The sequence below is a fragment of the Dermacentor albipictus genome, chromosome 3, assembly GCF_038994185.2.
Source record: "Dermacentor albipictus isolate Rhodes 1998 colony chromosome 3, USDA_Dalb.pri_finalv2, whole genome shotgun sequence".
Classification (NCBI taxonomy): domain Eukaryota; kingdom Metazoa; phylum Arthropoda; class Arachnida; order Ixodida; family Ixodidae; genus Dermacentor; species Dermacentor albipictus.
In genome coordinates, this window is record NC_091823.1 from 180803473 (window position 1) to 180830109 (window position 26637).

Sequence of the window (26637 nt, forward strand, 5' to 3'; positions counted from 1 at the left end):
TCCACCGTTTGTCATATGCGATCATGGTCATGGGGCCTCGATTACTGTTCCTATATCAACATATCCATATATATGTTCGTATTTTTGTCATATGTCAATGTGGTTAAAGAGCCGGACCCCGTCTCTGTAGTGTAGATGTTAAAGTACCGGGCCCCGTCACTGTAGTCACTACGAAAAGCTTTTTGCCAGCCACTAGTTAGGGAGTTAGGCCAAACCAGCACTGCTTTTTTGGTGGTCAGACTTCCACTTTGGTGTAAATTTGAAGATATGTTCACAGTGGTGAGACAGTTCTCTGAAAGCCATGAAACTGCCTTCTTAATTAAAGAGAATGTACAGGCAACTTTAATGAGATCAATTTCCTTCATGGCCACCATATTAGCGACATTGTGACATGTTAAAATAATCGGTTAAAATAATAGATGCCACTGACACACGATGCTGTCTTGAGATTTCAAAACGAGGAAGTCGTTCAAAGAACGACTTCCTCAAGGCACTGATACTATACCTCCATGCGACGGGGGTAACTTTATGGGCGAACCGCTCATCCAGAAAAAGGGTGTGCATTGGCTCCTGCATTGCACCCGTGTTAAGCGATCTGGTTTTGGCTACATTCGACCAACATTTGCATGCCTTGCTATCATCTGTGCAGGTGTCTGTTCAGAAGCTTCTTCGTTATGCGGACAATTTTCAAATTGTCCTTGAACAAGGCCCTCACAACGCGTCTGCTCAATTCCAGGAAGTTTACGCCAAGTTCAGTGAAGTGCTCGATGTCTTTGCACTGACTAAGGAATATCCTGAGAAGGGAGAACTTCGTTATGTAGACCTAAAGCTGACGTGCAAGCAGGAACATGTTTATTGGGAGTACCGTATAGTGCGGAATATAGGTCGAGGTTTTTTCCAAAAAACATTAGTAAAATTTCTCCCCTCGACTTATATACTGGCTCTTGGCAAAACCTGAATAGTTGTCTGGCAACACGTGGGAGCCGCAGACCTTTTGGAATCCGCATTGTTATCACCTCCATGTTGACCCACATGGCCCAGCGCTGACGGCCTATGCAGTTGGACTGACCCCATCTTCGCTTTTTGTGCAGCGATTGTTCCTGGCGTTGTTAATTTCGCGAAAACCCGCAAAATGAGTACTGGTACTCAACAGCAGTTCACCGCGGCATTTAAAAAGAGAGTGATCGAATACGCCGAAGTGAACGGAAACAGGTCTGCTCAGCGGCACTTTGCCGTCTCGGAAGAAAGTGTCCGGTACTGGCGAACACAGAAAGTCAGGCTATGTTCACACTTGGGAAGTGGCAAGCGGGTGGAAAGGCCAAAGCGGCTGAAAAATCTTTTCCGCACATGTCCAAGATGTTCACATTTGTTTCGCCAGTGCAGCGGTTTCACTGCAGCAGAAACCACTGCCGCTTTCGCCCACATCCATCTAATCTGTGCACGTTTGTCTGCGTGGTGGCACTGTTCATCATATCATTTCATGCGGTATGTTCATTCATTCACCCATCAGTTATCAAAAGCATTGCTGGTGCCCTGTCACAGATAGAAGGAAATGCGATTATTGAGGAATGTGCACTTGTGCATTCCGTAGCCATGGTTACAGCACAGTAAAAGGACAGCAAACTGCCGGCTTTTCAAAATAAGGACAACTCTTCTGCATTCCAAGACATGCTACTTCCCGGCTTCGCAGTTCCCTTGGTTTGTAATAGCTGTACCAATTGCCCTCACCGCTATGTTCCAGCATCATTTTGTCGAAGCGTCTTTGAGGCTTTACATACTTTTTCACACCTCCAATTCATGCAACGTAGCGCCTCGTCGTGACCCGACATTTTTAGCCACGCATGAACATTGACATCCGCTGCTGGACACATGCTTGTCTCAAGTGCCAACAAGCCAAAGTTCAGCGACACATAGTTGCTCTTTTTAGTGCCTTCAGGCCTCCTGATTTGCCCTTCAATCATGTGCACCTTGACCTGGTCAGCACAGAACAACAAAAAGCTGGGCTAGTTGGTAAGGATTTGTTATGCAAAAAGAGGTGAGGCGTGCAAACAGGACACAAGAGTAGAGAAGTGGACAACACGAACGCCGACTATCAACTGAAGGGAGCACTAAGGCGAAAAAAGAAGACATAAAACTCATCTGCGCCAGCTCAGGAATGGTATCACCATGTGTCAGTCGGGTACGTGTGCTGGTCTACGTGAGAGATAACTGTTAAGGCACTTAATCTCTTCCTTATGTAAAGTAATCGAAGGCTGACGCATACACACACTTCCACCATTATAGATATTCCATGCCTCTACCATAAGACGCATATCTTCATTCTTATGCCTGTACAATATTGTGCATTCATCTAACTCTGGAGTGCAGTTACAATCTGGGCAAAATGGGAACGATTAGAAGGAGATCCACCAGTTAACGACCTTTTATGTTCCATTAGCCTCTGATTGATACACCGTCCCGTTTGCCCTATTTAGAACTGGCTACAGCTAAGGGGAATTTTATAAACCACACCCATACGACAGTAAGTAAAACTGTTGTTCTTGTGCTTCACTGGACAAACATCTGTTCTTCTTTTGCCTTTTACCTGCTCTTTTTTCCTCTGTACGGCAGCGGATAGCTTACCTAGCTTATTGGGAGCAGTGAAAGCAACATTAACGTCATATCAGCTTGCAACTTTTTTAAGCCTGTGCAACACTGAAAGAATGTATGGAATAGCCACCACTCTTTTTTTGCTATTACTGCTTTCTGTGATCACGTCCGTCCCTCTTGAAACCGATTTCTTTAGGCGCTCAGCCACAGTGGCCACTGCTAAGCTAGGATAACCTGCTTCTAATAGGCGCCAGACCTGCACATTAAAGCTGGTGCTCATTTTGTGCATGCAGGATCTGGTGAGAGAAGACTTAAAGCACGACGTGGAAATTCTGTTTTTTACTGCTTTGGAGTACTTGGATTGAAAGTTTAGCAACAGCTTCGAAGATCTTGGGGAGTACTGCCAACAAACAGGATTTCGTTCGAAGAGCAAGGAAATGTCAAGGAACTGAATTACGCGTCGCTGAGGAAATTCCTTGGTAAGCTTTAATCCTCCTCCATAAAGTTTAAATTGCTCACTTACCGAGGTAGCAGCAGAATCGAATTCTTCCCTATTGCAGAAAATCATGTAATCATCAACATAACGAAATATCTTGATAACGCTATCACGTAAGGCTTTCTCTAAGCAGCTGTCAATTTTACTCAGGTAAATATTGCTAAGAATAGGGGCAACCTTTGAGCCTATACAAATGTCTGATTTCTGCAGAAAAACACCATCTCTCTGCCCAATCAGTGTCGACTTCAAATACATGAAAAGAATTTCTAGAAAAGCTCCTGTGGAAACACCGCATCTGTCAATAAAAGCTGACTCTTGCACGTGTTCTTTAATGCACTCATTTACGGAATTTAGCAACCTGTCATGCGGCAAGGAATAATACAGAGTTCTTTTCAGTATGCAAGATCACCAACTAGCCCAGCATTTAACTCTTCTAAAATAATACAGGTCTTCGATATCCATACTATGTATACTATGTAGTATATACTATGTAGTATGGATTTCGAAGACCTGCATTATTCGTTGCCACATGACGAGTTTCTAAATTCCGTAAATGAGTGCATTAAAGAACAAGTGCAAGAGTCGGCAAGTGCCAGCAGGGCGGTAAAGCGAAACCATCATCCGCCGGATTCCATTCTTCGTCAGCCAGGCAAGGCACTCTGTGTTGGCGAAAGCAGACCTGTCGTAGCGCTGCAATGGTCGCGCCTGTTGATGGAGTGATGACAGGTAGAACCTCCACCCACTTCGGAAAGGCGTCCACCACCACCAGGAAGTAATGGCCCTTGAAAGGCCCCCCAAAATCCACATGTAGGCAGGACCAGGGTCTCTGTGGGAATGGCCAGGGGGTGATTTCCACGACGAGAGGCCCCCTGATGCTTCTGGCAGATTTGGCAGCTCTGCACCATGTGAGCGATATCCTGGTCCAGGCTAGGCCAACAAACATGGGACTGGGTCACCATCTTGGTCTTTTCCACCCCAGGATGACCCGCGTGCAGCAACTGCAGGTCCCTGGATCGGAGACTTTGTGGGATCACCACCGTGGAACCCCACAGTAGGCAGCCCTGCTGCAAGCTCAGCTCAGTGGCCTTGTGGCTATAGACCTGCTGAACCATTTCCTCTTCACGGGACACCGCCTTGGCCACCTGAGACAGGACTGGGTCTTAACTGGTTGCTTGCGATACCGCAGATCTGGAGAGTACCTCCGGGTACGCGTGCTCCAGCATGAACACTTCAGCAGGTTCTGGAACAGCATCAGGCACCTCAGACAGGGGCAGGCGGCTCAGGGCATCAACAGGTCCCAGGTCCTTTCCCGGACGGTAAACCAGCTGTAAGCTGCCAGCCTGAAGGCCCAGCTTACCACTCAAGGGGATGCCTGCACGGGAACTGCCTTGTCAGGCCCCGGCAGCTCCAACAGCAAGCAGCTTGTAGTCCGTGACTGCCTCGAACTTCCGGCCCCACAGATATTGGTGGAAGCGTTCGACACTGAACATGAGGCCCAGGCCTTCCTTGTCCAGTTGGCTGTAGTGTTGCTCTGCAGCACGAAACCGACGAGAAGCAAACGATACATGGCTTTCCTGGCCATCCTTGTCCCAGTGCGCCAGGACGGCTCCCACGACGTATGGCAACGGATCTACAGTCAGGATGATAGGCTTGGCAGGATCGAAGTTTACTAGCACTGGAGCCTTGGTGATTAGCTCCTTGCTGCACTGGAAGGCCCGCTCCTGCTCTTTCTTCTAGACCCATTGCCGACCATCTCGAAGCAGAAGATGGAGCGGCTGTAGGTGCTCCGACAGGTTCGGCAGAAAACTCCTGTAGAAGCTGATGAGGCCGAGGTAGCTCTTAAGCTGTGCCTTAAGCACAGCATCAATGTTACGGGGAGCCGAGTCTGGGCCAGCCTGGGAAATGACACATCCCAAGTACTTGACACCGAGGGCCCGGAAAATGCACTTTTCCAGGTTGAGCTTGAGACCGGCGACCTGCAGTCGTGCCAGGATGTTTTGCAGGTTCTGCAGGTGGTCCCTGTTGTCGCTGCCAGTAACCAGGATGTCATCCAAGTACACTGCCACGTGCATTATGCCCCTGGAGTTGTTGTCGATCTCCCTCTGAAATATAGCTGGGGCTGAGGCCATGCCAAACAGTAAGCATGCATACTGGAAGAGCCCCAAAGTTGTCGATATTGTGACATACTTCCGGGAAGCATCCTAGAGCACCAGCTGCTGGTAAGCAGCTGGTGCTCGAGCTTGGTGCACTTCTGTCCACCGGACAACGCTGACCAGAGATCTTCAATCCAGGGCAACGTGTACTCCTCGACGGTAGTGATAGTGTGGATGGCAACCTTGAAATCCCCGCAGATCCTGACACTGCCGTCTCGCTTGAGGACTGGTACGATGGGAGCAGCCCATTCAGAAGTCTTGACGGGTACCAGGATGCGCTCTCGCTGTAACCGTTGCAGCTCCTGGGTGACCCCGTCCATCAGGGCAATGGCAGTGGGTGAGGCTTGAAAAAACGTGGCTGGGCTCCCTTAGGTACATAGATGCCAGCCGTCGTATCGGCGAATGTGCCCACCCCTGGCTGGAGCAGGGACTTGAACTCAGTTAGGAGGTTGGGGACGTCTTTCAACGCAGGCTGGCTTCCTTGTACTCTGGCAGACGATTGTCCAGTGCATGAATCCAGTTTTGACCCAGCAGCGTCGGCGATGACCCCTCGGTTAAGTAAAGGGGAAGGGTTGCCTCCCTGTCTCGAAAGCGAACGCTGATCTGTGCCTGACCCTGGACCTGGGAGAGCTGCCCGGAGTAGCTGCGCAGCATCACACCCAAAGCCTCATTGCACTTGCCGGGGAAGGTACGCTTGAACTGTTTCCCGGCCATGACAGACGCTGGCCCCTGTGTCCACCTCCATGGAAATGGGGTGCCCGCAGATTTCGACGGTCAGCATGTGCGGCAGCACAGACGATGGTGCAAGGCCAATGTGCCACACGTCGAAAATCGGCAGGTCCTCGGCCACGATGTAAAGCCTGGCCATGGAAGAACTTGAGCCTGCTGCGCACGCCCCCACCGCACGCCCCTGCCGCATACCCTTGCGACGGCTACCCTGGCCTCGGGCTTGTGTGGTACCCGGGCTTGAACCAGGCTGCTGCTGCTGTTTGCTGTTTGTCCTCCCCCTTCAACATACCTGGGCCAGGTGCCCAGTTTTCCCGCACGTGAAGCATTGTGCTTGAGAGAACTGTCACTGTGAGGGGGAGTGCGCACCACCACAGCGACCGCAGGTACTGCCCTTTGTCGTCAACTTGTTGACCGCTGCTTCTGCTGATGGTGAGCTAGGGACACTTACTCTTATGTAGCACTTACTCCCCTATTCGTCTGGCGTCAACATGTATAAGCATTATTTTCCACATATAGTCCAGGGGTGGCATGCCTTACCTGTCATTGTCTTATCACATACAGTCACAGCACTTGAGGACCCTGTGTCTGCCCTTTAAATATGGTGTTGTGCCTGTTCCGTCTTGGTGTTATAATATGTTCATGCATTTTTGTTCAGGATGGGTGTTGTTTTGTTTTTTGATGTGCTTGGACTGCGAAAAACGTATATCGTTTGTGATTGTGTTTTGCCATAACTGTAATTTGAATCCCACCTCCTTGATCTTATTTAATACCGCAGTGTAGTTGTAAACCAAAATAATATATGGTGAAAAATGTGCCATTTGGATGTGGCTACTGTCCGTTGGTCAGACTGGTACCGGACAAAACTGGTCTATGCCAAACAGCATATCCACACTGGAGCACATGGGCACACTCCAGTCCTGTTGTGCACATAGTTGGCCCATGCAGTGGCCTGTAGCTGCTTCTGCAGGGTAGTGTTGATATTGTGGCTGCCATTTAGTGCCGCAACGAGTCTGCTTGCTCGCTCAATGAGGACAACAGCATATGTATCCACGTTGGTATCTGTGGATAATGTGACTCGATGCCCAAATGCCAACATCTGACAAACAAACCGGTCGTCTACTTCCCAAGTTACGTACCCTTAACGTCTGTTGCCATCCTGGTCGACGTTTGTTACATTAGGAATCCTTTCAGCGTGAATCTGGAGTGCAGCATTCATTGAGGGCTTAGCTGATGTGTCTGCTGCTGACATACTCCCACGAGCGAACATGAAGTTTGTTTGACCCTCAAAATATTGTGATCGCTATAGTGTAGTGAAGAAAAACTGGGAGCAAGCAGTAGTGGAGCGCTATGTAGGGCGCGAGTGCAGACTGCACTCGCACCCTACTAGCTGTTGGCGTCGAGACCATTGTTACTGAGCTGGTTTTTTGCCTACTACTTGCCGTTGATAAATCCCCTTATCAATAGTGGTAAGTGCGAAAGGAAATGTGCTACTCATGTAACTTGGTGCGACAATAGCTGCACGTAGCGAACTTTTACACTGTAGCACAACAAAGAGATGAGACACTGTGAACTCATCCGTAAGCTGAAGGATAGCCTCAGAAAAAGCCAAAATCGGAAGTAGTCTGCTTGAACATCCATAATGATGGTGGCATGTTGTGGCCATAGGTGGAGCGTTGGGGGTACAGCCTTGCTCTGCCATAGTCTTGGCAGGGCAAGGTATTGAAGAAGAACTGGGAACTCCACAAAGGGGATCACTGGCCTTTGACAGCCTATAACTACGATTCTGCTGAACGCATTGAAGTACCATTAGCGGCAAAATATTTCTGAGACAGTCTCTTTGAATGTCAAATGCATTTCTCAACTTGGATAAAAAGTCCCTCAGGACCCTTTTAAGACAAACGTGAGCTTGTTTCTCGTATCTGAGGGACAATATTTACATTAAGTTTACGTTTCCCTAAATAATTGTATGAGATTTGGGGACCTATATTCCTTTTCAATTTCAGATTTTCTGAGATCATGAGTACAGTAACATGGTGATTTTCACGCAGTAACTGCCTTATACATTTCACATTGGCAATGCTAAGAAGTATAGAATAGGAGGTATAGAATAAAGGTAGTACAAACCTTTGCTCTAACCTCCAGTCACGATGAAGAAATAGAACAACTTTATGTATATGTTGAATTAGCGATTCAAAAAGTGCAAACTCAGTATACTGTAGTTATGGGCGACTTCAATGCAAAAGATGGGAAAAAGCAGGCTTGTGAAGAAGCAATTCGCACCTACAGTGTGGATTCAAGGAACACTCGAGAAGAGATGTTGGTAAAATTTGTGGAAAGGAATGAGCTGCGAATAATGAACACCTTCTTCTGGAAGCGTTGGAAGAAAAAGTGGACCTGGAAAAGCCCTAATGGTGAAACAAGAAATAAAATTGATTTCATACTTCCTGCCGATCCCAGCATCGTGCAGGATGTAGAAGTGTTAGGTAGGTTAAAGTGCAGTGATCATAGGTTTGAGAGCTAGGATCCACCTCAATTTAAAGAGAGAAAGAGTAATATTGGTCAAAAAGAAACAGGCCAGCCTAGACACAGTAAGGGTAAAAACAGGCGAATTCAAGTTGACGCTTGCCAAAAAAATATGCAGCCTTAAAACAGACAGATGAAGATAACATAGAGGCAATGAATGAAACCATAACTAGACGGGTTTCAATAGCAGCAAATGAAGTGAGAGGTAAAGCATCAAGTCAACCAGTAGGCGAGCTCTTACAAGTAACAAAGGGCCTAATAAAGAAAAGACTAAAAAAAATGAAAGTGCTCAACTCAGGAGATCAGCTAGAATTCGTGGAACTGCCAAACTAATCAACAAGCTGAAAATATTCGAAGGAGGTATTCGAAATTATGATGGGAGAAATACTGAAGAAGCAGTAAGAAATGGACACAGCACGAAAACAGTGCGAAGGAAACTAGGCAGGGTAATGTCATCAGCAATGTCGAAGATATAGCAAAGCAGCGGAAGAATTCTATAGTGACTTGTACAGTACCCAAAGCAGCCACGATACCTCTATACGAAGTAGTAATAAACAGGTTACAGAGGCTCCTTCTGTAACTAAAATGAATGGGCATGGCCGGCACCCTTGCCCTATCATTCTGCGGTTGTACAATTTCGCGGAAAAAAAAAAAAATTTTTTTCAGTGTAGCAAACTAAAGGGCACGCAAATATTCATATCAGAAGACTTTTCTGAAAAAGTAACAAACATTCTGAAGTGACCACGTACTCCCAAGCAGAACAACCGAGCAATTATGTTTATTACGGGTATTGCGTGCAATATATAGCACACAGTGTCAGGATTGGGGGCTCAATCCCATCGTCCGTGGTCCTTTGCCAAGATTGGAGTACGGCATGAATTCGAAGGTAGCTGGCCCATGCCGTCGTCCAACTTATTTACGCTGAGATCGTTGATGAAGTGAAGAACTGCTTCTCATCGAGAACGAGGAAAAGGGTTTATTTACAGAAATTAACTCAGTCTAACATGACTGCTTGAGAAAAAGAGTATTAGTCCAACAGGACTGCATGAGAGAAGTGAACCAGTCTAACATGACTGCTCAAGAGAAGTGTGTCCTCAGCATTCGCACAACCACAGTTTTTATACACTCGATCCGCCGTTCCTACGACGCGGCGACTGTTCGTTTACACATCACCAACTCGCAGCTGCTCTGAAGATCAGTTTACGTACACAAAGGCAACCGCGCTCTGTACACAGAGGCAACCGCGCGGGGTGCCGTTCCGGGAAACTATCGTTGCCGAACGAGCGTCGCTCGTTGTTCCGCGCCACTCCGAACCGTGAGAAGCACAAAAATACGTCGTCCCCACGGCGGCTTGTCCAGGCGTGTCAAATCAGCTCCGCGTTGGGGAACTCTGGAATCATTGTCCACGCACCGAACTCGTCCCGTCACAATGTCGAAGGGGCTGGAGGAAGGCGGCGGATTCCAGCGCAAAGGCCGCTTCTTTGAACGCCTCCCAGCTGCGGCGACGGAGAGGGAGAGGTGCGCGTCTTGCACCCCTTGTCGTAATCGGGTGGCAAGGTGGCAATCTTGTTGCGCAACTCGCCATTCTTGACAACAGCAAGAAAGAGGGGAAGGGGCAAATAGAGAATAAGGGAAGAAAGGGATTACAGCAGGTGCGCCCAACTTCATAGGCACGTGCGGTACCGTGATGATATAACACATTTGATCCAAGCTATGGCGTTCAGCCACAGATGAGAAGGCTAAGGGCTCAAGAGTCACTCTTTCCTTTATTGGATTCTCACACGTGCTCTTGGGACAAAGGAACGACAACACAGTAGTGCAAACAATCACAAGGGCATTTATTGCACCTTTCATAGATCAATGCCTGCTAGCCGAGTTGCTATCTACAAAACATGCCGATGGGTGCGCGACAAATCTAGGAAGTCCGACTCACCTGTGACCCGATAGCGAGCGAATATGTTTGGCCCATGCTGGACATTAATGGCTGGTCGTTCGCACTTACATGCGAACGGTGGCGTGTTCGAACGAGGCCTCACGAGATGGTCTCGCAGAAGCATGGATCGGCGCACGTGCGGAATGTCCGTACCGCTTGTTGAGCCCGAGTCGAAGAGGAACGGCCTTCTCGTTTCCGCACCCCAGTAACCCCGCGGCTATGTGGCGTTAGCAGATAAAGCCCCTCAATTTTCCAAAAGTAGCGCCATTCATAGATCTTTCCGCCACCCCGCTCTCTCTGACATTTCCTTCTCCACGCCCCCTGTCACCCCAGCCTCCTCCGCTCCACCATTGGCCAATCTGTGTCACGTAGAAGCAGGCGCAGCACTTCTGTATATTTTTTCTTTCCAGTGCGGATGCAGGCGCCGCGCTTTTGTATATTTTATCTTTCCAGCGCGCTCCGACCACCATTGTTAGCCCTGCGTGACGGAAGTACGAGCACAAACGGACTGATTGAGTGCGTTAGCGAAACAAATCGAATGTGTTAGGAACGAGAACTTGATTGTGATGCCGTGGTACTGCGCCTTCGGTTGCCGCAACCACCACAGGGATGGCTAAAGGCTTCTTTCTTTACCATCCGGTGAGCGAAACGCACAAAACACTCGACTTTCTGAAGTGCTACGGTTCCTCACAACCTCTTCTTTTGAGCCTAGTTCTTGCCTGCCGCTTCGAAAAAGTGCATGTGCGCATGCTAAGCATGCTATTAGCGCTTCCAAGTTTATTTGTTTTTGAATGTGCTCTTTGTTTCATGTAGTTTCGTCTTGTGGCGAAAGTGTACGCATCTGCAGCTGGCCTGTGACATAAAAGCGACTTTATTCATGCTATGTCTTGAGCTCCACCAGAAGTTAGTGCATTCTCGACGCTTTTGCAAGACTCACTATCAATTACGGATGCAGTCGTTTGGGTTCGAATATTTGATTGCATGTATTGATTTGGTTTTGCAAATGACCTAATAACAAAGCCTGCGGCTTTCAAAATCAACAGTCAAATTATAATATGGATCTCCCACTTCTTACAACACTGAAAACAGTGTGTTTTCATAAACAACAGTGTTTCAGAATACTTAGACGTGTACTTGGGAGTACCCCAAGGCTCAGTTTTAGCACCCATTTTATTCCTTTTTTACGTCAATGATATACAATTTTGCATTCAGTCACTCATACAAATAAGTCTTTTTGCAGACGACTGTGTAGTGTGCACAACTGTAAAGCATTGGGATGATAAAATTAGACTTCAAAATTACCTAATAAACATACAAGCATGGAGTTTGAAATGGAAAAGCTTACGTGAAGCTAGACACCAATAAAACAATGTTTTAAAGTCGCCAATAAAAAAGAACCCTATAACTTCACATACAAACTGGATAGAACTGAAATCACCATGTACGATAAGATTAAATATTTAAGAGTCACACTGAGAGGCAATCTGAACTGGCAACCGCACATTACAGTCAAACCTCGATATATCGAACACGGATATATCGAATTATTGCGTATATCAAACAATTTCTATATCACATGGAAAATCGCATGCATTTTTAATTCTTTATTTTGAACGGGGCCGGATGTAAAATGGATATATCGAACTCCGCCGCCCCAGACCAAGTCCGCTCTGTTGACAGGAGGCGAGCTTTCCCGCAACACTCTCGAAGATAGCGGCGGCGCGATCGGCGTTCCAGACTGCCGCGTACGACAGCTGCCCACATCGGTTGTGCCGAGGGCGCCATTCGAACGTAGCGGCGTACACACGCGGCGGCTTGGAGCCAGCACGGCCGCCTCGATCACGCGCGCACCTATGCGCGCACGGCGTGGCAAGCCGCGTCGAACACGTGCGCACGGCGAGGCTTGCCCCCGCCGTGCGCGCGTGATCGAGGCGGCCGTGGAGCCTGTTGGAGCGCTTTGTCGGTGCTGAGCCACACATCATGTGCATTGCGGACTTCGTTGGCGGTGACGACAGCACCGGAACAGTGGCGGAGTTAACAGACGTGGAGATCGCGGCAGAAGTGACTGCTGAGCGGCCAAACGAAGACGCTGCCGAGGCTGATCCAGCAGGCGCTGATGTTGCCCCGCTCCCGACTGCAACTGAGGCTGTAGCTGCTTTGGCCGTTGTACGCCGCTACTGCGGCGCAATAGAAGGCACTGGACTGTCTCTTGTGGACCGTTTGGACTATGTTGAGGACGCCGTGGTCAAGCACGCGATTGCCAATATGAAGCAGGCTACGCTGCTTCAGTACTTTCAGCGAACTAAATAAATACTTTGTTTGAAGCTTCATGTGAGTATCTATTGCGCCACGATTGGTTCATTGATTGATTTGCGCTAGTTTTTGACGCGTTTTCTACGTGATTTTATATATCGAATTCTGGTTATATCGAACTATTTTGCGATCACCGCGCTATTCGATATATCGAGGTTCGACTGTACTTCAATTTGTTAGTGAGCTCTTAGAAAACTGTCCTTCCTTAAAAGATGACTGCGTAACGCACCGTAATCAGTTAAACTGAATGCCTACAAGACACTGGTAAAACCAGTATTACAATATGCAGACATACCATATCTACACGACTGTAAGTTGACTCGAACGTAAGTCGACCCTCCCATATCGCGTGTGACGGAGACAAAAAAAAAAAAAAGAAAAGAAAGAGCATACCCGAGGGCGCATTCTATTACGAAAATTTATGCGTAGCTGGCATGGTCACTGGGCTACTCGTCTTCATTTGTGCCATCGTCCTCACTAGTGCTTCCATCATCACTGCTGCTATGGTCCCACAGCGCGTCGCCGTCCAGTGAAATTCCACATTTGGCAAACCACCGCACTACGACATCTTGTGGAACAGCAGCCCACGCTGAATGCACCGAACCACACACAGCCGTCATGGAGGCTTTTTTGACAGATCTGGTGTGCTCTGTTGACAGATCCGGTTTGCGTAAGTTTGTGGTCTTCTGTCGCCAGCCACATGTTACACTTACGGCGGACCAGGTCCTTAAAAGGCGAAGATCCGGGCTTGTTTCATGACCATGTCGCACTTCACTGGCAGGGTCCGATCACGCATTTCAGCAACGTAAGCTTAAGCTTGGCCTTACAGCTCTGGAAAGTGTCCTAACTTCGGCCCATGGGAAATTCTTTGCTTGCCGTCACAGGTGAAAATTCTGCATCACTGCAGTCGCCACTCTTGCACCACCCGTTCAGAAACATCGAACTTGCGGCCCACTGTGCAGTGATTGTTTCTTCGGCACAAAGGATGGCAGCCCTCTTGAACGCTGCTGTGAATGAGCACCAAATATGGCCGAATGCTTAGTCGGCCTGGAGCACTCATGACGACTTAGGAAGCATGGAAGTAGCACGTAGCTCGTATTTGAGTCGAACATGTCAAAGTAAGCGCTACAGGGAAAGAGAAAAATTTGAGCAGTGTCTGCTTTTCCACGAGCTCATGGAACATGAAATTGAAACTTCATGTTGTGGGGACTGCGTAGCCCATTTTGTTGCAGCGCCATAGCGCAGCACGTTTTGGGCATAGGAGCCGAGCGCGGCGAGGTCGCTTTTGAACTTCGAGCGCGCGGTCCACCGCTTTCTCTCTCTCTCATTCCTCCGAGGGCGCCGAACGGCAGCGGGACCGTAAAACACTTGCTGCCGTCCGCCCCTGAACGGTCCAGGGGCTCACCCGATTGGTCTGTTTGGGTGGGAACCCGCGTTCCCTCTTTCCTGGCGACTCAAGTCGACCGAGGAGCGGCAACGCGGGGAGAAGCTCTCGGACAGCGAAACGGTGCGTACTGACTTCCCATTCTCCCGGTCATCCCTTTGGTTGGCCGGTCTCGCCGAAGGTCCTCGACCCGGGGCGGTTGCGTACCTATTCGCTGCTCCTGTTCTGAAGGCTACGCCAAAGAGACGCGGCTCACTTGACGTGCGCAGTCGTACTGCGCCGAGTCGCCCTCGGAGGCTACCCCGAGCTGAAAGAACGTTGCCCTGGTAGCACGGTCGTTGGGAGCCATCTTCCCATATAGCTGCGTGCTACCATGTTTTGAGATACTGAGTGTCACCCCTTGACTTGCGGGAGCTTCGGCTCATGAGCCTCGCGCCGGAACGGGTGTATACGGCATATCCTGAACGCCAAGGTGGTCGTACAATAAATGCCTTCCTTGTACTCTGGGCCTTCTCCTTGTGGCGCTCTGTTTCGCTCCCAGAGGAGACCGAACGAGCGTCTGCTTCGGGCACACGCTACACACGCGGCTGAGCTGATCGTCCCCCTGAGGGGCTCGGATCCTCGGACCCGCGCGGTGGTCTGGGTGACTCCCGGCGGAGCACCGCTATATAGGTGGAGACCACAAAGTGGCGCCCAACGTGGGGTCAAGGGCTCATTAAGCCTTTGGCCGCTTGATAGCCGAGCCAGAACGCTTTAACGATCAGGCTCGCTGCGTCAGGTCTGGTAGCAACAGTGGCCCTTTGCTGCTTTCCGCTTTCGGACGACCCTCTGCCAAGTACTGAACGAGCGTCCACTTCGGGCACACGAAACACACGCAGCTGAGCGTATCGTTCCTGCGGGATCGGATCCTCGGCGCGCGTGGTGGTCTATAGGTGCACCCTCAAGGAACACCACGTGAGAGAGACCACGAAGTGTCGCCTGCAACACGTGCGGCTGATGGTATCGGTCCCTTTGGGCTCGGATCCTCGGCATGCGTGGTGGTCTAGGTTGTTCCCATAGGAACACCACGTGAGAGAGATCACAGAGTGGCGGATAAGTTCATTTGCTGGCAGAATCACTCTCGCGCACGCTTGCTGCAGCCCCCATTGGGGTGGAAAAGACAGCGTAGTGCTACGCTATCGCTCCCACTGGAGCGGACGTAGTGCGTTTGGGAATGGGGCCTTGCTTCCCCCAAATTGTGCGTGTTGGTACAACTGCCTGTAACGGCTCCCTGCGGAGCTAACAGAAGTTCGTCCCCAACTTGTAGTGTTGGCTACAGCACATTGTTGAGTTAGTCGCCTTTGCGATTTGACTCGTAGTGTCAGTTCCGCTAGCCATTGCGGCCCCTCGCCGCCTTTCGCTATCGGACGACTCTCTGCCAAGTACCGAATGAGCGTCCACTTCGGGCACATGAAACACACGCAGCTGAGCGTATCGTTCCTGCGGGATCGGATCCTCGGCGCGCGTGGTGGTCTATAGGTGGATCCTTAAGGAACACCACGTGAGAGAGACCACGAAGTGTCGCCTGCAACACGTGCGGCTGAGCGTATTGGTCCCTTTGGGCTCGTATCCTCGGCATGCGTGGTGGTCTAGGTTGTTCCCATAGGAACACCACGTGAGAGAGATCACAAAGTGGCGCATAAGTTCGTTTGCTGGCAGAATCCTTCTCGCGCACGCTCGCTGCAGCCCACATGGGGGTTGAAAAGACAGCGTGGTGCTACGCTATCGCTCCCACTGGAGCGGACGTAGTGCGTTTGGGAACGGAGCCTTGCTTCCCCCAAATTGTGCGTGTTGGTACAACTGCTTGTAACGGCTCCCTGCGGAGCTAACAGCAGTTCGTCCCCACCCAACGAAGACTATATACAATTACACACAGAAAACGCGTATAGTATAGTAAAGTTAAACACAAAACACAAAATGATAACACTAAAATAAAATGATAATAATAATGGCGGCCCGAACAAGGAAAATGGCACCCACGGGAGTCCCATAGCGCTATGTTTGTGCCCACGCTCCCCTGCGGAACGCCCGGTCACGGCCACGAAAGCCCCCCCAGTTCGTGCATCAGTTCGTCAGTATGACACGGGGGGTGTGGGGGAAGCTCCGCAGCCCGTCACCTTGGTCTTGACGCCCGGTGCCGTATTCTCCTCGATAGCCGCCGTCGGGGTCACCGCCCCGACCATTGCCGTGAAGCCGGGGTTCCCTCGCAAGCGTTGCCGGCACAGGGCCGCCAAATCCCAGTCCGCAATCTGCGGGCCGCTTGGTGCCGGATTGTGGTCGCCAGCACCAGTCTCGAAAAGGGCCCTTTCTCGAGCCCGGTGCAGAGAACCTCGGAAATGGGTCTGTGAGTAGACCGGCGTGGCACATAGCCGGCAACAGCGTCTGGAAGAGGGAACTGCGCTGCCGCCGAGCCGCTCGTTTCGGCCACCATGTGCCCGCGGAATGGATGGGGCGCCAGGCTCACCTGCCTATTTATTTATTTATTTATTTATTTCAATACCCTAAAGGCCCAATGCGGGCATTACATAGGAGGGGATTCATCAAAGAAAACTTATAAATATACAACACAGGTTATAAATGGCTGAATACAGAAATAAACGAGTTAAGAAGCCAGGTACAAGTTATTAAGAAAGAAACAATGGCTAGGAACAGGAACTGGAAAATTGCACATGTAGCAAATTTCAAAAAAAAAAGAAAAAGAACAAAAAGCACCTTCAGAAGTTCCAAAACATGGCATCTAACATTTCACGCAACAATACGGCCGGCACGCACAAAAAAAAAGAAAAAGAAAAAAGAAAAAAAAGAAAGGAAAAAACAACGACGCACATCATTTTACGTTGGAATCTTCCAAGTATGTCCAAAGAGCTGTCTGAAATGATGATGTTTCAGCGATAGCCGCAATGCTAGAAGGAAGCGAATTCCACTCTTCGATAGCCAGGACCAAAGGTGAGTATTTGAATCGTTCTGTTCGAGCGAAAATGGGTTTAATCTTCTTCATATGATCTACACGAGCCGATGTGTGCGGCGCCGGGAGAAGATGTGAACTTGCAAATGGTGTGTTATTGTGGTAGAGAGTGTGGAAAAAGGATAATCGGCTGAATTTTCTGCGCATGACAAGAGGCGGGAGGTTGAGCGATATTTTCAGTGATGTTACACTTTGATATCGAGAGTAACGGGAAAGGATGAATCGTGCAGCCTTGTTTTGTATAGATTCTAACATGTTAATAAGATAGGTATAATGAGGGTTCCAGATCACTGAGACGTATTCTATCACAGGCCTGATTAGCATGTTGAATGCGTGAAGTTTTGTATCCTGGTTGGCTTGGTGTAGTCGGTGTTTAAGAAGACCAAGTTTTTTTAAGGCTTTGGTAGTAATCAGTTCTATATGAGTGCTCCAGGATAAATTAGAGGTAAGATTTACGCCGAGGTATTTTACCGACGCTGCAGTTTCTATGGTAGTATTATTAACAGTGTAGGCATTAGGACTTGTGTTAGCAGCGGAGGTAAACTTGACATGTTTAGTTTTGTCTGCGTTAACAGCCATTTGCCACCTGGCGCACCAGTGAGTTAGTTCATCAAGGTCAGTCTGGAGAGCAATGATGTCGCAAGGGCTTGATATTGCTCGGTAAATTACGCAGTCGTCTGCAAATAGCCGTATTGATGATGTTATGTTCGACGTGATGTCATTAATATATATTAAGAAAAGCAGTGGACCCAGCACCGAACCCTGGGGTACCCCTGAAGCAACGCCTGTACGTCTTGATAAGAAGCTTCCTAACTTAACTGACTGAAAGCGGTGTGTTAGAAATGCGTTGATCCACTGCGTAGTACGTTGGTCCAGCTGCAGGTTGCGTATCTTTATCATCAAGTGGTTATGAGGCACGCGGTCAAAGGCTTTAGAGAAATCAAATCTTGGCGAACCCGCCTCTGCGCTTTCCATGGGGCGCTGCTGCAGAAGGTCAGGGGCGGTGCCCCATCCTGCTGGCACGTCCAGGTGGCCACACTCCTCGCAGCCCAGTCCTGCCGCCGAGCACTCGTCTGACGCGGCCGGTGGTTCCTCTTGGATGTCCGGCTCGGCCGAGGGGCCGGGCCGGCCTCAACCAGGTCCCGTTGGGAGCCAAGCCTTTCTTTTGCGAATGGCCCTGGATGCTGCAGATCGGAGTCGCCATTATTATTATCATTTTATTTTATTGTGTTATCATTTTGTGTTTTGTGTTTAACTTTACTATACTATACGCGTTTTCTGTGTGTAATTGTAAATAGTCTTCGTTGGGGTGGAACTATTACCGTTTCCCTTGCTCCTGTATTCCTGTTTTTGTTTTGTTTTTGTTTGTTTATTTGCGTGTGTGTGTTGCCTTTTGTATATGCCGTGACTTATAATAATATTATACTGATGTAACTTTATAAAATGGTTTCCGTTCGTGTTTTCTTTGTATCCATCAGTAATTATTTTTTTTAATGGTTATCTTAACATAGACATGCATGCCACTATTTACGAGCAATTGTAGAAATTTGTTTGGGCTGAGCTGAGGTTGGCGCACCCCGCTAGTCTGACCACGTCAGACCGGTGGGAGGGCGATTTAGGAGGGGAGAGTGTGGGGACTGCGTAGCCCATTTCGTTGCAGCGCCATAGCGCAGCACGTTTTGGGCATAGGAGCCGAGCGCGGCGAGGTCGCTTTTGAACTTCGCGCGCGCGGTCCACCGCTTTCCCTCTCTCTCATTCCTATGAGGGCACAAAACGGCAGGGGGACCGTAAAACACTTGCTGCCGTCCGCCCCCGAACGGTCCAGGGGCGCACCCGATTGGTCTGTTTGGGTGGGAACCCGCGTTCCCTCTCTCCTGGCGACTCAAGTCGACCGAGGAGCGGCAACGCGGGGAGAAGCTCTCGGACAGCGAAACGGTGCGTACTGACTTCCCATTCTCCCGGTCATCCCTTTGGTTGGCCGGTCTCGCCGAAGGTCCTCGACCCGAGGCGGTTGCGTACCTATTCGCTGCTCCGGTTCTGAAGGCTACGCCAAAGAGACGTGGCTCACTTGACGTGCGCAGTCGTACTGCGCCGAGTCGCCCTCGGAGGCTACCCCGAGCTGAAAGAACGTTGCCCTGGTAGCACGGTCGTTGGGAGCCATCTTCCCATATAGCTGCGTGCTACCACGTTTTGAGATACTGAGTGTCACCCCTTGACTTGCGGGAGCTTCGGCTCATGAGCCTCGCGCTGGAACGGGTGTATACGGCATATCCTGAACGCCAAGGTGGTCGTACAATAAATGCCTTCCTTGTACTCTGGGCCTTCTCCTTGTGGCGCTCTGTTTCGCTCCCAGAGGAGACCGAACGAGCGTCTGCTTCGGGCACACGCTACACACGCGGCTGAGCTGATCGTCCCCCTGAGGGGCTCGGATCCTCGGACCCGCGCGGTGGTCTAGGTGACTCCCGGCGGAGCACCGCTATATAGGCGGAGACCACAATGTATACCAAAAATGACCATCAGCTCAAGGCAGAACGATCCGGGGTTTAATCGCGAAGTGAAGAAGTGCATAAGCAAGTAAGAAAGAGCATTCAGAAAAGCTGCCCGAACAAATGCTCCAGACGACTGGTGAAATTACAAAACCATAGTGCGCCATTCAGAAACTACAATTCTTGAAGCTAAAAACAAGTTTTTTATTTGCAGCCTTCCCATAATGATAAAAACTGATCCGAAAAAGTTTTCGCAGGTAGTTAACCCAAAACCAAATCACACTGCTCCCTTACTAATTTCCGAAAGCGGAGCAGTGCTTAACACAAGAGATAGCACAGAGCTATTTAGCAAATGCTTCTCCGCAGTTTTTACTCACAAACTGCCGCTTGATGACACTCGCATACTTGAACAACCATCTATTTATTTCCCTTTTTCGTCCATCGTAATATCGGAACATGGTGTCTCTCGTGCTATTGACAGGCTTCCTCATAAAACCAGCCCAAGTGCTGACGGTATAAGTGCTAAACTTCTAAAATTAACCTTGCACTACTCTTCAGTTTTGTTATCTCTAATATTTCAGCAATCGCTAAATTCAGGGTGCCTACCGGAAGATTGGAAATCAGCATTAGTAATACTGGCGTTTAAATCTAGTGACACAGCAGACCCTAATGATTACAGACCTATATCACTGACATCTATTTGTTGCAAATTACTGGAACACATCCTATACTCTCACATTATAGCCTATCTTAACGATAATAACCTGCTCCACAATAGCCAACATGGCTTTCGCCAAAATCGCTCATGTCAGAAGCAGCTATATGAACTTGCAACAGATATTCACATTTCTTTGCACAGATTGATTAGTACAGACACCATTTTTATTGATTTTTCTAAAGCTTTCGACCAGGTACCTCCTAATCAACTAAAAATGAAAGTTAGAAACCTACAGCTTAACTACAACATGACGCAATGGATTGAGGAGTTCCTAACGAACAGATTTCAAGTAATCAGCCTAAACAACTGCTTTTCTAACCGCACTCACGTCACTTCGGGAGTTCCTCAAGGATCCGTCCTTGGTCCACTATTTTCAATATACATCAATGACGTCGCAACTAATATTACCTCACAAATACGTCTCTTGGCAGATGACTGCATGTTGTATAATGAAATAAGCTGCCCTGCCGACATCTCTGTGTTGCAGTCTGATTTAACAAAACTAACTGACTGGTGTGACACATGGCAAATGGAAATTAACATAGCCAAAACTAAACACGTAAAATTTGCTTTGATAACTCGACCTACCTCTGACCAGTATACAATACGAGGTACTACTGTTGACTCAGTATCTTCAATCAAGTACTTGGGTGTCCTACTTACCTCCAATTTAAGCTGGAATGCTCACATTGAACACATTATCTCAAAAGCATGCAAAAAACTTGGTTTCCTGAAACGGCACTTTCACAGATACCAGACTGCATGCGTACAGTTCTCTTACCAGGCCCTCTTTAGAATATGCATCCATAATTTGGCACCCCCATCACTCTAATCTCGCGAACCTACTTGAATCAGTTCAAAATAAAGCTGCGCGGTTCATCTTAATTAACTTCATACTCTCGATATCGAAGTGTGTCCGCCTTAAAGAGATTACTTAATTTTTCTTCACTTGACATGCGCAGGAAATTATCACAGTTGTCCTTCTTCCGTAGCCTTTACCACAGCAACATTGCATTCGCTCGAGTCCATATTCTTCTCCCTCCCCACATCTCGACCCGCACAGACCATGTTCATAAAGTAAAACATATATTTGCCAGGACTAACGCTTATCAAAATTAGCCTCTAGTTTTATCTATTGCTGAATGAAACTCGCTGCATTCAAACATTGTCTTGCTTACGAAATTATCATCATCTCATGCTGCACTGCTAACCTTTTTAGAGTGTATCAACCTGTCCGAACCCACATTTGCTTGAATATTTACTTAAACAGTGTTTTCATGCGCTTGGCATTGTATGAAATTCATTCTGTCTTATCTGATATGTATCTGTGTAGGTTGCTTACCTAAATCATCATTTGATTGTTTCCTTAAACTCGTGTTCTGATGGGTACTGATTGTCTACATCGCATTTTAGGTTATGCGTTTTTCATGTTACCAAATATTGTGTAAACTTCGTTAATTTTTTCTTTCTTTCTTTATTTTTTTGTTTGTTTCTGCTCAATGTTTACATAATTTTTTATGGTTCCTAATGATCTCATATATTTGCATTGTACACATTCCACTTACGCTTATCTCTCCAATGCTATACTGCGTGCTTGCAAGAAGTATTCAAGCTATTAAATTGCGGAGGCTTAGGAGTAAGGATCGACGGTGAATATCTCTGCAACCTTCGGTTTGCAGATCCCATTGTCCTGTTCAGCAACACTGGGGACAAGTTACAACAAATGATTGAGGACTTAACAGAGGGAGTGTAAGAGTGGGGTAGAACATTATTGTGCAGAAGAAGAAGATAATGATCAATAGCCGGGCAAGAGAACAAGAGTTCAGGATCGCCAGTCAGCCTTTAGAGGCTGTGAAGGAGTACATTTAGCTAGGTCAATTACTTACAGCCCCTGATCATGAGGAGGAAACTTACAGAATAAAAACCGGTTGGAGTGCACTCGGCAGACATTGTCAGATCCTGACAGGAAGCTTACCAATATCATTAAAAAGAAAGGTGTACAATCAATGCATTCTACTGGTGCTGACATATGGGGCAGAAACTTGAAGACTGACAAAGAAGCTCGAAAACAAGTTAGGGACTGCACAAAGAGTGATGGAACGAAGAATGTTATTCATAACGTTAATAGACAGGAACAGAGCGGTGTGGATCAGATAGCAAACAAGGATAGCTGATATTCTAACTGACATTAAGAGAAACAAATGGAGCTGGGCAGGTCATGTAATGCGTAGGTTAGATAACCAGTAGATCATTAGGGTTACAGAACGGGTGCCAAGAGAAAGAAAGCACAGTCAAGGACAGCAGAAGACTAGGTGGGTGATGAAATTAAGAGATTCGCAGGCGCTAGCTGGAATCGGTTGGTACAGGATTGGAGATAGCAGGGAGAGGCCTTCATCCTGCAGTGGATATCAAATAGGCTGGTGGTGATGATGAAATGCACCAGGAAACTGATCAGTGAACAATGGGTTGTTAAAGGGACCCTGAAACGCTTTGGACGATTTTCTACAAACGTACTGAGTCGTTAGAGTAGGCCCTTTTGATCATTAATTGACACATCTAAGTGCTCCACGTAAAGCGTGTAATTTATTATAAGGTTTTAAAAATGCACATCGCTGCCGATTGCAGCACACTGCTCGGCGGAATTTTAAGCCGCCCCTACCCATATGACGGAAATCACCCATATGACGTCAGTGGGGCGAGCTATCCAATTGGCTGACCAGAGTGCGTGATCGATAATTTTTCCAACTTTATGGTAAACAAATAATGTTCGTAATAGTTGGAATGTTAGTTAACTTGTTTTTATAAAAAGAAAGTAACATAAAGAGAATGCACAAGAACAATTTTTCAGTACACTTAAGCACTTCCGGCCCACAGCAACTGTCGTCTGCTTGTGTTACAACGTGCTCCGTTCTTGACGAGAGCTCCGCCGTCAGTGTCGGTCTGTCTTTTCACGAGCGCTATGGTTAGGCTTTGTTGCATTGTGGACTGCAAACGTAGCGACTAGCAATATGTCCAGTTGCGACATCGTGTCTCTTTGCAAGCCAGTAGACGGGTGGACTGGCTGCAGCGCATCTGACTGCCGCTATCCGATCGGCGCTAGGATTTGCGCGATTGCGGCCGTCACTTTACCCCGGAAGATTACTAACGTAACAGCGTTTCGTGAGTCGGGTATTAGGGCAAACGCAAGCGCTAGGGGCAGGGCCTGGCCGCTTGACTGTCGTTTCAGGGGATGAACAGAAGCGCAAATGTGAATGGTCTGCACGGTGCACCCACCTGGTGGCATAGAGCTCAACCACACACAGTAGCAATAACAAAATGTATTCTTCTTTGCTGGTGGTGTAAATTTTTCGCAGGGGTGTAATCATCGACATATTGTTTTTGTAGATGTTTAAAATGTTTTCCACTTGGTTGGTGCACTTATTATTAGTCAAAAAGAGAATCAACATTAGTCAAAACACTTTTAGGCAAGAAAACAAATTTTGAACGTGCTGTGCAATGCGTTGGCCCTGTGCAGGTTGTGGGTGACACGCTGTACTGGACAGACTGGCAGCTGCGGGCAGTGCTGTCTTGTTCCAAGCAGACGGGTGGCCAGAAGCGCACGGTGCTTGTTGGAGAGCTGGACCCCATGGACATCCAGGCCTACAGCCCTGTGCGCCAGCCCAAGGGTAGGTTGTTGACGACTGCTGTGTCCTGCGGCACTGTCACTGAGCCCCCACCCTTCTGCAGGTGAGGGCTCCCAGTGCAGCTACAACAACGGTGGCTGCTCGCACCTGTGCCTGGTGTCCTCTGAGGCCCCCTTCTACAGCTGCGCCTGCCCGACAGGGGTGCGACTGCTCAACGACTCGCGCACCTGTGCCAGAGGTGCGCCTTTGCACCTTTGCTTACATGCTTGCTTACGTGGGAATTGGACAGCAAGGGTACCTGAGTTGGTCACGAAAAAGCTTGCAGGGCAAGAGCACGCACTTTGTTACCACAGTTGGGAATGCTTTACCCCTTTTCATGGAACACTTGTAATGCATTTGTGGCTTGCTTTCTGCCTCAGCACAATAGGGTGACAGTCCAGAATTAGTTCTGAAAAAGTTAGCTTCATGATGCTCCGTTATGTTGGAAATTGGTTATCTCGGTAGCTTGGCTTTAAAGGGGGTGTGACACCCTATTTTCGATCACAATCTGAATTGTGCAAGGTAATCGTTGTGCATTCAAGAATGCATTGCCAAATTGCAGCGCACTAGAGCTAGCACGTAATTTGTAATCAAATTTTTCATATTGCACTCAAACGGCATAGCAGTCGGGTAACACTGGCATGCTTGCCAGCCGTGACGTTGCAAGCTACTTGCTTACTGAGTGAGCATCTATACAGCCGAACCTGACTATATCGAACCCATTTACATAGAATTACTCTGTGTATCGAACAATTTCTGAACATAGTATGATTACAATGAGTTTATATAGCAAAATTTACGCTTACGTCGAACAAAAATACCAGCGACACCCGATATATCAGAAGTCAAGCAGTGGAAAAGTGTCCCCAGAAGTTGGCTTTCCCTCGTGGTGGCGTGTAAACCCGGCGGCGTGGCTCCATCCAGCTGCTCTCCCTACCGTGACCGCGCTGCCTCGGATGAGCCGTCGACACCCCCATGCAAAAAATGATCGTGGCCCGCCCGCAGCGCTTGCTCAGACAGCCAATCAGAGGCTCTTGTGCCCTCGTCGTGCAAGATGGCGAAAGTGCAAGTTGTCTTGCTGCTTTTCGGATTCATTATGCTTGCGCCTTGTGGGCCTTCTCCCGCAGTGTTGCCTAGATGAAGAGGCAGAATTCGCCTTTTGCTGTGAAGCTCAAAGTCATAAATCGGGTAGAACACGGTGAGAAGTGAGATGCCCTGCAGCGTGCAAGATTCCGAGGCGCACTCTCAGCATGGTCTTGAAAACTAAGGGGGAGATTAGGGCAAAAGTGGACAAACTCGCGACCCGGTGTCCGTGGCGGCCGACGCGTACACACGGCTGTGTACAAGTGATTCATCCTGATGAGTGTGACGAAGCTGTTGCCAGTGTTGCAGAAGTTTGGAGCTAGCTGTCAGACTTTCAGGAAGACGTGGCCGAATCAACGGTCGATGAGTATGTGAATACAGATGATGGTGTTGCGACCACGCTAGAGCCCGAAAATGGAGACTACATTGCCGACATCGTACCGAGCACAAGTGAAAGGGGGCACAATGAGGAAAGCAATGATGGTCCTTTGCCGACGTCCTCCGAGGTGATTAGTGCACTCGCAATGGTCCGGTTCTTCTGCGCGAATGTGGAAGGTTGCAGCCTCAGCTGCTCCGACTCCTTAGAAAATGTGAAGAAGCGCGTGCATCACTGGCAGCGAAATTGCCCTAGTAGAAGAAAATGCAGGACTATTACATGCAAAACTAGGCTAGTTTCATCAATAAAGTGATTTTATAAATGGTGTGTGCTTTTATGACATCCAATTATTTAGCAGGCTTATATCGAATTATGCTCTATATTGAACTGATAGGCATTTTTTTGTGAGTTTAATATAGCCGGGTTTGACTGTATGCATTATTTTACTCGGCCTGCTTTCTTCATGCAGCAATATTTACGTCCATAGTGTAATCGAACTTTGCAGGTGAGCGCACTCAAAAAAGCTGTGTGGTTGTTTGCGTGTCAAAAAAGCGAAATGTCTGACAAACTTCCGCTAATTTTCATCTTATCGCCAACCAGAGGCAAATAGTTTTCGCGAGTCCCTCCCCGCCGCCCCTCAAAAGGAAATGCATGTGCGGTGGCATCCTTGGTATCCGCACCCCTGTGATGAGAAACAAACAAGTGAGTAACAGGTGGTCGCCCCTTGAGCAATTAGTAACGAGCTAGACATCAGTTTGGTGAGCGCAAGAAGCCCAAACTGCCCGTGGAACAAAACGGAAACTGACCGCAGCCCGCCCGCGTGCACGTGCCGATGCAGTGGTAGTATGTAGACGCGCCGTAGCAAACAAACCATGCAATGAAAACCAAGGGAGGGAGGTGCGAGAAAATAATTTCTTGTATTCCCAAATATTGGCAGCACATGCCAAGAAAGAAAAAGTTAGGAAATTGGCGCAATTTTAAACGCACAGATGGTGCCGTAAATATACGGCATCGGCCCTTTTGGACTTGTTCGCGGGGCTGTATATTTACGTCATTGACCCTGAAATGGTTAATATTTGCCTTTAATGTCCCTTTAAGAAGGATGCGTGGTGCAAGGGCACAGAAAAGTGCGAAACTCGCACTAATTTTATTCCAGGAAGCCACCGGAGTTGAGTACAAATTCAACCC

At 48.4% G+C, this 26637-nt stretch overlaps 1 protein-coding gene across 2 annotated transcripts in view; it reads left to right on the plus strand.

Moving 5' to 3' along the window:
• arr (low-density lipoprotein receptor-related protein 6) overlaps positions 1 to 26637 on the plus strand; it is a 319317-nt gene that overhangs the window by 79946 nt on the left and 212734 nt on the right. The window contains exons 1-3 of one of the 2 annotated variants that reach the window (XM_065450136.1): positions 2940 to 3068; positions 23843 to 23993; positions 24055 to 24189. In XM_065450136.1, coding sequence (XP_065306208.1) covers positions 23954 to 23993; positions 24055 to 24189 — 175 coding nt within the window. In that variant the 5' untranslated portion in view covers positions 2940 to 3068; positions 23843 to 23953. Of the gene's footprint in view, positions 1 to 2939; positions 3069 to 23842; positions 23994 to 24054; positions 24190 to 26637 lie in introns of those variants that run through there. The other variant, XM_065450135.1, reaches the window with a different exon arrangement.